Genomic DNA, 12,215 nt, shown 5'->3' on the forward strand with positions numbered 1-12,215 from the left:
AGGAGGTCATCGGTTCGAATTCTGGCGCCCCATATGGTCCCCCGTGCCTGCCAGGAGCAATTTCTGAGCCTGGAGCCAGGAATAACCCCTGAGCACTGCCGGGTGTGACCCAAAAACCACACACACACACACACACACACAAAAAGTTAAAATAGAAGTGAAATAAATTGGAGATAAAATGGAGGAAAGCTTAGAAAGTATAGTATAATGATAAAAATGGAGACAGGAAACAAAACTTAAACCTGAGAAGCTGAGCCCATGACACTACTTACACACACACACACACACACACACACACACACACACACATGCACACACATGCCGGAGCAGTGGTGCAAGTGGTAGGGCATTTGCCTTCCATGCGCTAACCTAGGATGGACCTTGGTTCAATCCTCCAGCGTCCTATATGGTCCCCCAAGCCAGGAGCGATTTCTGAGCACATAGCCAGGAATAATCCCTGAGCGTCACCGGCTGTGGCTCCAAAAACAAAAAATAATGAGATACTAGATTTGAAAAGTTGAAATGAACTGAGTGTATATGTGGCCTCAATCACCACCCCAATTTCTAATTTATAAGCTTACCCCCAAAGGAATGACCTTGGGATATAGCACCTTTGGGCATGACTTGATCCAGAGATGGAACAGGATTCAACAAAATTCTAGAACTTTCAAGAACATTCTAGAACCATCAGTCCCATGGATGAGAACAAACAACTTACAACCATCAGAAAGCCCTGTGAGCGAGCCACTGGGAACCTGGTCTACCCAACCCTGAAAGTGCAGCAGAAGAGATGCTTTGGAAGTGAGGGTGAAAACCCCTGACTACCTAAGCCAAACTGCCTGTAAATAAATCCCATATTGTGAAATCACCCACACACACCATATTTCTACCCCCAAGAGGTCGGGTCTGAAGAAGCAGGGTGGCGGTGAAGAATTAATAAACCAAGCCAGTCAGGAGAGTCATGGAGTCTATCTGCGCCTTGTGGTATCTGTCTGAGCACCAAGCCAAAAATGCTCTTTATTCTTCCTAAACAAAACCCACCAGGGCAGGGGCAGGGTAGAGTGATCCAGGTGGGCTTTTACGTATCAAAGGACTAGGTGAAAAGGAAAGAGGAAATTGGAGGAACGCCATTGTTTTGGGTTAATAGTTGGGTATCATTACACCACCACCTTTTAAGTAAAGGAAATATTGAAGGCAGATTCCAGCACACAGGTTCTGCTGTCACCTCTCATGGAGAAGCTCATGAAGGTAGAGTAACTGAGGTGGGTTCTTTGGAAGATCCTGAATGAAGATTGCCTGGAGAGCAGCCAGAGCAGAGGTCCAGCTTGCCAGGCCATGGAAGCTCCCTGTGCAGGAGCAGCAGCCAAGAGCCACTGACCTCTAGTGATCTTCATGACCATCCCAGGCTGCATGCACGGGAGTGTGGCAGGTAGGAGGAGATCAAAGGCAGTGCAGATTTTACCTTTCAGACCCTGAAATGCATCCATAACCAAAAGGAAACCAAGGAGACCAAGAAAAGACCACAGACTGAGTTGTGAATGCTACATGCTTCAGAGTGATCCTGCAGTGTGATCCTGCAGTGTTGGGGAAACTGCAGCAGAGAAAGGGCTGGGGAAAGCTCCTAGCCTCCCACCAATCCCCCACCTCAGCTCTCTCTGCAGCTCAACCTTGCTCAGGGGATCAACTAGTACAAATTTTCTGTAGCATCTGCCAACAGAGAAAGAAGTTTAAACTGAACAAAAGGTCAATAGATTTCTGGGAACCCTTTCTCCTGAGTCCCCAAACTTCATCATCTTGGTGCTGGAGTGATAGTACAGCAGGTAGGGTGCTTGCCTTGCACACAGCCAATCTGTTTAATCCTCTGTGTCCCATATTGGTCCTCCAAACCTGCCAGGAGTAAGCCCTGAGCATAGCCAGGTATGGACAAAAACAAACAAAACCGAAAAAGACCTTTGGGCCAAATTTCATCATCTCCTTTCCAGAAGATGAGTTGGGAGAAACTAATAATATACTGTTTGGGGCTTGCCGGGTCTTTGTTTGATGATCATACTGTTCAGTGTGCTGGACCTCTTGGCTATGTGCTGTGGTTGCTCCCAGAAATGCTCAAGGGCCGGCTGTGCCACATGTCAAACCCAGTGTCTCATACATACAAGGCAAGTGCTGTTTGGCTGAGCTGCCTCCCTAATCTTCACAGTTCATATTTTATGAAAGTCCCCAGTTTTTGTGTCTAGGTCACCACTAGGTTCCAAAGGACTCAGAGTACAACCTGAGAACCCGAGGTGACAAAAGTCTTCTAGATTCAGCACCAATCCTGTGTGGCTGGAGGAAACCTGGCCCATCGCAATACCAGCTTACTTCCAACAACCCTCCTCAGGCCCAGAATCCCTGTCAGCAGAAATGCCTGACAAGCCCTGCCAGGTGGGACAATTTCCCTCAAACAGGAAATGTTAAAACACATAAAATAAGTCAAAGTTATCTCGGTCCTTCACCAGAAACCCCACCCCATCCTCCTTGCTTTCTTGTCTCCACTCCCTCCTACTCTGGTCTTCTGGTCTTGGCATCTGGTCTTCCTGAGGACTCAGGGGACAGGTCTCAAGTTCCAGCAGCAGTCAGTGGCTCCTTGTGACTTGTGAGCATTTGAAGAGAACCTGAGGAACTAAATTTGTGATTTAATTTTCACTAACTTAATGAAAGAGTTCTGTAGCCAGAAATTCCAGGTCCACAGGGCACCAGAGCCTGGGCTGAGAATCTGAGTTCACAGGCCCAGTGGAACCTTTAGGACAAGTGATAGGACAGAGAGAAGGGTGCTTGCCTTGTATATTGCCGACCCCTAGTTCCATTCCCAGCGTCCCATATAGTTCCCCAATCATGCCAGGAGTGATTGCTGAGTTCAGAGGTAAGAATAAGCTCTGGGCAATGCCTCCAAAACAGCCACAACATAAAGAAGGGTTTAATCCATGTAAACCGGACCAGAGCTGGGGTGGGAAGAACCTGTCACATATCAGTACTGAAAAAGGAATCTGTCACGAAGACTCAGAACCAGAGGGGACCCCGTGTGATGCTTTCCCTCCCACAGGCCTGGGACAGCAAGGCACGGGGAGGTGGAGAAAAAAAGGAGAAACGGGAGTGTTTGGAGCCAAGTTCTCAGCCCAAGAGCGATCCCAAGGATCCTGAGAAGATTCAGGAAAGATCTTGTAGGCTCTTTCCTCATGGAGCACCTCATTTTAATGGAAGAAAACAGTATTTGGGAGAAGCCTCTCACATACTACCAAGTGATCCAGGGGCCTCTACTGGAGATTCTCAGCCCATTGGGCTGCTTCTCCTGTTTGGTGATGTGGTAGTGATAAGGCCCTATAGTGCTTGGCTCAGGGGCTGAGGCTTCCTTCAGGGTCATAGCTAGTAGTAAGGGGGCCATGAGGTGTTGGTGATCAATCCTGGACCTCTTGCATTCTTCCTCATCTCTGAGTTCTTCCTTCCTTCCTTCCTTCCTTCCTTCCTTCCTTCCTTCCTTCCTTCCTTCCTTCCTTCCTTCCTTCCTTCCTTCCTTCCTTCCTTCCTTCTTCCTTCCTTCCTTCCTTCTTCCTTCCTTCCTTCCTTTCTTTCTCTCTCTTTCTTTCTTACTTTTTCTTTCTTCCTTCTTTCTTTTTTTTCTTTTTTGGATTTTGGGCCACACCTGGTGATGCTCAGGGGTTACTCCTAGCTATGTGCTCAAAAATCACTCCTGGCTTGGGGAACCATATGGGACACCAGGGAATCGAGTCGAGCCGTGGTCCATCCTAGGCTAGTGTGTGCAAGGCAGACGCCTTATGCCCTGTGCCACCACTCTGGCTCCTATTTCTGTTTGTTTTGTTTTTGGGTCACTCCTGGTGGCACTCAGGTTACTCCTGGCTCTGTGCTCAGAAATTGCTTCTGGCAGGCATGGGGACCATATAGGATGCCAGGACTCGAACCACTATCTGTCCTGGATTGGCTGCTTGCAAGGCAAACACCCTACTGCTGTGCTAAGTCTCTGGTCCCCTGAATTATTTTTAATCCCCATAATTCATAATAGTTTCTGATTACAAAGAGCTGAGGTGGGAGGGTAGCATGTGGGGGGGGAGCTAGGGAGGAGCTGTCTGGCAGTACAGTGAGAATGGAGTGACAGGAGCCAGGGCCAGGAACACAGACATGAGGGCTGACAGGCTGTGACAGGCACAAACAACACTACTTCTCATGGGTGCAGTCAATGACTTGACGTGGAGGAGACCATCATGGTCATGCCCGTTGTTGAAGGAGCCTCCAGGACACCCTAGTTTCCCCACCATGAGCCCTGCTAAAGGATGGAGAGAGCCTGTTGTCCCAGAGCTTATCATAAACTTCTCTGATACTAGAATATTCTGGCTGTTCTTGATAAACACTGGATCACAGTGAAAGAGTGAAGAAAAATATTGTGGCAGGACTATAAATTCTAAATGTTCTTTATCTGTCCTGAATTAAGGAAGGACATTTCCCAGGATCCTGTTTATCTGGAAAATTCTGTCACCAAGAGAGATTTTATTTTTCTTTGGCCTACCTTCCCTGGGGTGAACTGGGGCTGAGAGTGCTGTGTAGACAGGAGGTGTTTTCAACTGAACTTTCAATTTGTTTCACCAAGAGTGGCCCCTCAGTCTTAGGCCAGGTCATTTCTCCACTCAATCTCAGCTGCCCAGAGTCCCTTCAGGTTTGATGTCAATCTCAAGTTCTTGGGCAGGAGTCCAAGTCACATGCACTGGAGTTCTGAGGGGTCCCTGGAAATAGTTCTGGAAACTTCCACACTGGCAGGAAGTTTATTCTCCAGTGGGGGAATGACTCAAGCAAAGGGCATCTTGATCTTGAGTTACATGTTTTGGTACTGTGGATAGAAGCCCAGGCTTCAAGCCTGTGATACATGAACTTGCCACAAGCCACATCTCTAGCAATGGAACTTCTCTTTTGTTTCATCTGCTGGATCAGACAAAACAGATGAATGGAAACAAGCCAACCACCAATTTAGCCTGCTCTTATTCAAGGAAGAAATAGAAATACAATTACCGCAAAATTCTAAGTATCAGACATGACCTTTAATTTTTCATCTTTGAAAATAATGTTGCTTACTTCTATCACTGAAGAAATGGTAATTAGTAGCTGAGATGAAGCAACTTTCTCCTTTCAAGACTTTGACTGTGGTCCCTAGCTTCAAATATCCAAGGCTGCCATTAGCCTGCATTACAATCACAACAAGCTTCTAGAAGGCCAGGATTAAGCAACAGAAGGAAGAAGCAGAGCTCCCAAGACACTCTTTGAGTCCACTGCCCAGGACTATCCCTCCCTGCTGAATCCACTGCAAGAAAAAAAAAGACTGAAATTTCTGGACATCAATTAGTTCAAGTGCTAAGAATGCTTTCTAACAAAAGAATGTTAAGGTAATTTTTGTTTTCAATAAAAATGCTTTTTTTTTTTTAATTTATTTTTGGATCACACCCGGCAGCACTCAGGGGTTACTCCTGGCTCTACACTCAGAAATTGTTCCTGGCAGGCTCAGGGGACCAACCATATGGGATGCCGGGATTCAAACCACCAAACTTCTTTTGCATACAATGCAAACGCTTACCTCCATGCTATCTCTCCGGCCCCAATAAAAATGCTTTCTGGGCCTGGTAAAATGTGGCCAATTCCAGTTCAATCTCCAGTGCCACATATGGTCCCCTATAAATCCCCACCAGGAGTAAACCCTGAGCACATCTGGGTGTATCTCCAAGAAACAAAAGAATGCTTTTATTTGAAAAATACGTTTAATTTTATTGAATCACCATGAGATGAGCAGTTAAGTTGATGGCACAATGTTCCAAAACTTGTCCTTTCACCAGTGTTCATTTCTTGCCACCAATTTCCCTCCTACTCCAACCCTAGCCTGACTCTATGGCAGATACTTTTCTTCTCTTGTTCTGTCTCTTTCTCTCCCCTTTTCAATAGAAAAAATTTTAATTTGCCCATTACAATTTAAATGGCACCCACACCAAAAAGTGAACAAGAAATAATATTAATAACTGGATTTGATTTAATTATGCAAAATGATCCTGTCAAGAGGCAATCTATAGTCTTAAAGTATTGAGAGGGGTCATGGGATAGTACAGTGGTTAGGAACATACCTAAGATGTGCCAGACTCAGGTCTATACCTAGCACCACCTGATTCCCCCAAAGCATCACTAGGTCCAGTCCTAGAGGCCCCCCATGCACTATTGAGGTAACCCACCCAGCAGGACAGGGCCCAGGCAGCACCACATCTTGGGCCTTGCACTAAACCACTGGCTTGATTGGCTGAGAATCACTGATGAGGACCCTGATCTCCAATATCCTCTAAACTGTTTAGGAGTCCTCTCTCCCCTACCCCCCAAAAATGTATTAATGATGGGCCGAAGAGTACATTCAGATTCAACGTAGAAATGCTCCCTGTTGAATTATTAAGAAGCTCATAGAGAGAGCAGAGAGATAACATGGAGGTAAGGTGTTTGCCTTTCATGTAGAAGGTCATTGGTTTGAATCCCGGCATCCCATATGGTCCCCCGAGCCTGCCAGGAGCGATTTCTGAGCATGGAGCCAGGAATAACCCCTGAGCGCTGCCAGGTGTGACCCAAAAACCAAACAAAAACAAACAAACAAACAAACAAAAAAACAAGAAGCTTATAGAGCCCTGAGTCCACCTTGCTTATTCTTCCAGTGCAAAAGTCCTTCATGGTACCTTCTAAGCAATTTAGAAAGGAGATCCCTATGTAGTTTTAGAAAGATTAATAAGTATTACTTGAATGCCAATTTAAAGAGGCAATTCCTGAGCATCAGAAGTCTATGCGTTAGCTCTCATTTATTTCATTATCTCTTTGTGAATTGAGTATTATGCAGTGTTAAACACTTGCATACAAGACTGAATTACCACAGAAACATGTGACTTCTTATTTACCTTGAGCTTGTGTGACCCATGAAATTATACACCCTCTGGATCAAGAGATAATCTACTCTTTTTTTTTTTTCGGTGGGTGGTATACCCAGTGGTGCAAACTGTAGTGTCAGGCTCCAACCCTGGGTTCCCAACCCCAAAGTCTAAACTTAAGCCCCTTTTTTTGTTTGGGTCTAGATACTCAAGTCTTTACCAAGAAAAGGTAATTCACCCTGTGCCCTGACACTACCCACACCACGTCCACAGCAGAGCAGCAGAGCCTACATTCGGGCCCGATGGCGCTTGGCCTGCTCCCGCAGCTCCATGGCAGCCACAGCCGAGAGATGCACCTCATCAGGCCCGTCTGCCAAGCGCAGAGTTCGTGCTAGGGCATACCTGGGAAAACAAGAGCCGGTAACATGGTGTTATCAAAGAGGAACATGGTCCTTTCACCACCTTCACTGTGATTCCTGAACCCTGGCCAAGGTGCCGATAGAAACAACGAGCACAGGGAAATCCAGGGCACTGCGCCTGCAGGCTCCTGAGGGAAGGACCGAGGTTGTCACCTCACTAGATGAACAACCTTGGAGGGTACAGGGCAATGGGATTAACTGCAGTCTTAATGGGCAAGCAGAAGTTGCTAGAACTGAGTTCTCTTGGGTAAGCCATGGGTTGCGAAGTCCCAGCATGCATCATGCCTGAGACTCTTCATTTATTCTTTGCATGTTAGGAACTGATGATAAGATGATAATGTTCACCCTCATCTCCCTGGTGACTGTGGCTGGAGCTACAGGGATTTATCTTTATTTTTACCTGAAGGTGCTCAGGGGTTATTTCTGGCTCTGTGCTTAGAAGTTGCAATACCAGGGACAGATCCAGGTAAGTCCAGTACTTTATCCCTGGACTATCTCTGACTTCATGGGGATTTTTTTTTTCTGACACCCAGTCACCGAAATCTACATGTGAGAACTCCCTCTCCAACTCCCCTAAGAACCACCTAAGTTTGGCTCTGGGGGGCCTTTCTGTCACATCCTAATTCAGGGAATGCCAGGCAGTTTCTATAGCTTGATGCACTCAGGGCTGAGGATATCATATTAGTGATCGCATTCATGAAATTTCACTGCAATCAACCATATGAGGACATGTAGGTACTGCATCCCACCTGCCAGGAGACGGGCAGTGGCATGGCATCTTAACTCCCCATGGCCCCACAAAAACGTTTCTGAAGTGACTGTTGACCACTCACATGTTAGCCAGCGGGAAATCCTGGGACACACCGGCACCTCCACACACCTGGATGGCCCGGTCAATAACTTTGCAGACGACCCGAGGGGCGGCCACTTTTATCATTGCGATCTATGTAAGTGAGGTATAAAAAAGAACATTCCATTCTTAGATAAGACACAAGGTCCTGCTTGATAGATTGTTTTGTGAAATAAAACAAGAGAAATTGTCCAGGTGCAATTCCACCCTGGAACTGGACGTCTGGCCCCAAATAACACAAACAGACTTTGGTGGAAATGTGGTTCCAGGCCAGATTTTAGGCCAGATGTCTCCCATTGCTGAAGCTTACTCATTTATTTGTGACTTGCCTACTTCGAAAAGAATTTTAGATAGTTGGTAGATCACATCCCTGGCCTTAGGAAGCAGAGAAGGAGCTCAGAGTCTTTGCTTAGCAATATTCTCTTGACAATTTTATTGGTTTTCAGAATTAAGTAATCATGTTCTTATTCCAAATAAGCTGGCAGTAGATAAGGGTTGTCTGTGATGAAGCACTGGCCAGGGAGCAAAGCTTCCAGTTCCTCATGGTCACTCCTCACCCATATGCTGAAAGAAAAGGACACTCTTCCATGGACACTGCAGACACAAGTCTGGCAGAAAGGGATATTGTGGTGTGATAACATATCTGCCTAAAGGAGGGGCTTCACTGGTTTCTGAGTCTCAAGAATGCTGAAGTTCAGGCCCAAATAACTCCTAGTAAGGGACAGACACTGAAAAAAAATTAGAGACAAAGAGGCCAAAGCCAACAATGCTCAGGGCTCTGCACTCAGGAATCACTTCTGGCAGGGCTCAGGGGAGCAGATAGGGTGCCACGAATAGAATTCAGGTCAGGCACATTCATGGCAAGACCATTATCCACTGTACTATCATGCTGGCACCATGACACTAAAAATTGTCACATGAAAGCACAAGAGAATTTTCAACATGCTTAGTGTTCCCGGAGCCAGGAAACACGAAATGCTTCTTGGGTGGGAGAAACTAGAGAGATTGTAGCCGCTGGGGGTGTAAGGGGCCTCACCTCCTTTCTGGCACCAGCACTGCCTAGAGTGTCAATGCTGTGGGCAGCTTTCAGGGTCAGCAAGCGGATCTCCTCGATGGCGATGCGGCTTTTAGCAATGGCATGGGCCACCACCTCCTGCAGGGAGCAGAGATAGATGGTAAGTCTGAGCCATATGGAACACAGACCTGCAATTGAAAGAAAATACTCTCCATCCCACAAACTGTCCTCAACCTGGCTCTGTGGTTGTTTAGTTAGGTTGTTATTTGATTGTTTATTTGGGTGGGTGGGTGGTTTTTAGGCCACACCCAGCAGTGCTCAGGGGTTGCTCCTGCCTGGCTCTGCATGTAGGAATCTCTCCTGGAAGGCTCTGGGGAACATCTTGGATGCCAGGGATTGAATCCACGTTGGCCATGTGCAAGGCAAGCACCCTACCCTCTGGGTAGGAGTACTATCTGGGCTGAAGGGTGGAGTACTATCATTTCAGCTCAATTGTATGTATTTTTTTTTTATTTTTGGGCCACACCCGGCGGTGCTCAGGGGTTACTCCTGGCTGTGTGCTCAGAAATAGCTCCTGGCAGGCACGGGGGACCATATGGGACACCGGGATTTGAACCAACCACCTTTGGTCCTGGATCGGCTGCTTGCAAGGCAAACGCCGCTGTGCTATCTCTCCGGGCCCAATTGTATGTATTTTTAAAGAAAATGTTGAAAGTTTTCCTCCTTAGACCTGTTAACCATATACCTGTAGAAGGATGCAGTTAAGATTTTAGAAGAGAATGTTCTTTTGCTCAGAAAGATTTATTTTTTTGTTTTTGTTTTTTGGGTCACATCCAGTAGTGCTCAGGGGTTCCTCCTAGCTATATGCTCAGAAATCACTCCTGGCAGGCACATGGGATGCTGGGATTCAAACCACCGACCTTCTGCATGCAAGGCAAACGCCCTACCTCCATGCTATCTCTCCAGCCTCAGAAAGATTTATTTTGGATTTAGATATCTAGAATGAAGTTGGCTGAAGGAACAACTGTCTTATGGCTGAAATACTGCTCACTGGTATGTCCTGAACGCTGACCATACCTGGAATATCCTAAACACCGAGCTCATGGATCACATGGAACTGGGCTAAACAGCCGACCTACCTGTAAACAATCTAGATTCCATGAGAGTTTCCATGTGCGGGCAGCCCAGCAACCCTTTGTTGTGCTTTTGTTTATTTAGTAAAAATGGCTCTTTCCATGGACTCGAAAACAGTTGTAGGAATTGCTTCACACACAGTCAGCGGCCAGAACAGCTCTCTCTCTCTCTCCAAGAAACTCATTCAGCCTGAGCCTTCTTCCTTCCTCCTTCCCTTCCAGACTCAACCACTAATAGGATCTCAATCACTGAGGTTTTGCCTTTTCCAGAATGTCACTTAACTGGATTCCATTGTATGAATGATAGAGAGGTAAGACTTTCTGACAAAAGCTGTTTTTCCTTTGTTGTTGTTGGACCACACTTAGTAGTGTTCAGGGTTTGGTGCTGGGAGATCACACCTGGTAGGACTCAGGGGGGCCATATGCAGTGCTAGGGATAAAATGGGGGTCAGGCCTTGTTCAGGGAGAGGTACAATGACTAAAATAATGCTTCACTGAGAAAATATGAACATAGGGGCCAGAGACATAGTATAGTGGGTAAGGTGCATGCCTTGCATAAGGCAGACCCTGGGTTCCATCTCCAGCACCCCATATGGTTCCCCGAGCCCACCGGAAGTGAATGCAGAGCCAGGAGTAACCCCTGAGTTCTGCTGTTGTAGCCCAACAACAAAACAAAAAAGAAAATACGAATGAGAAAGAAAAAAAAAGAATAAACAAATGAGAAAATAGCAAAACCTGGGCAAAGATGCTTATATACTGGAAAATGGAAGACGAAAATTGAAGCAATAGTACAGAAAATAGGGAGCTTGCCTTGCTTGCAGCCTACCTGGATTCTATTACTAGAACCACAATTACCTACCAAGAGTAATTCTGATTGCAGAGTCAGTAGTAAGCCCGAATCTCCACTGGGTACAGCCCCCAAACAAAACAAAATATCACTGGGAAAGAGAAGACCAAAAAAAAAAAAAAAACCCAAATGGATATTTTATTACTGAAAAATAATCATTGAAATGAAGACTCAGTGAATGGGCTCATTGTCAGTACAATGGAGGAGACAGAAATGATAATTGACTTGGGAAGATAAGACAACAGAAACTCCAAACCCAACCACAGGGAAAAATTAAAATGTAAAAAAAAGTTTTCCTAAAAGTAGAACATCTTAGAGAATAATAAAGTTAAAAAATCTAATATTCAATTTATCAAAGCCCAGGAGACAGATAAGCCTTAACAAAAGTAAATAAAAGAAAGAAAGAAAATACCAGAGAGATAGCACGGAGATAAGGCATTTGCCTTATCATGCAGAAGGACGGTGGTTCGAATCCCGGCATCCTATATGGTCCCCTGAACCTGCCAGGAGCAATTTCTGGGTGTAGAGCCAGGAATAACCCCTGAATGCTGCCGGGTGTGACCCAAAAACCAAAAAAAAAAAAAATTATGGTTGAAAATCTCCCAAATTTGGGAAGAAATATAACCTAACAATTTAGAGAAGCTGAGAACATTTCAAGCCGGATAATCCAAAAACATCCATGCCAAGACACCTCACAATTATGTTTCTAAACATAAACTAAAACATAAACATAAACTAAAGATAAAGAAAATAAATACTGAAAGCAGAAAGTTGTATCTACTTACTATAGAGAGTGTTGATATGGAAAAAATGGTGAAAAGGGTGGCACAATATACTTTAAATGCCAAAGAAAAGGACTATCAACAAGGAGTTCTATACAGTATTCAATGAGAAGACCTTTCAGGAATCAAGGAAAAATCACCATCCTCATACAAAGGAAACTAGAAAATCTTTAGATCCACACTGCAATTAATTTTCCTTCTCAACTTGAGATTTCTTTTTTTTTTTTTTTTTTTTTGGTTTTTGGG

At 45.3% G+C, this 12,215-nt stretch overlaps 1 protein-coding gene across 1 annotated transcript in view; it reads right to left on the reverse strand.

Moving 5' to 3' along the window:
• Window positions 1–7,119: 7,119 nt before the first annotated feature.
• ACAD11 (acyl-CoA dehydrogenase family member 11) overlaps window positions 7,120–12,215 on the reverse strand; it is a 72,502-nt gene continuing 67,406 nt past the window's right edge. Inside the window, exons 18-20 of the mRNA XM_049766503.1 lie at window positions 9,229–9,345; window positions 8,176–8,285; window positions 7,120–7,325 (exon numbers count right to left, since the gene is read on the reverse strand). Coding sequence (XP_049622460.1) covers window positions 7,211–7,325; window positions 8,176–8,285; window positions 9,229–9,345 — 342 coding nt within the window. The 3' untranslated portion in view covers window positions 7,120–7,210. The remainder of the gene's footprint in view (window positions 7,326–8,175; window positions 8,286–9,228; window positions 9,346–12,215) is intronic.

Source organism: Suncus etruscus, chromosome 20 (genome assembly GCF_024139225.1).
Source record: "Suncus etruscus isolate mSunEtr1 chromosome 20, mSunEtr1.pri.cur, whole genome shotgun sequence".
Classification (NCBI taxonomy): Eukaryota; Metazoa; Chordata; class Mammalia; order Eulipotyphla; family Soricidae; genus Suncus; species Suncus etruscus.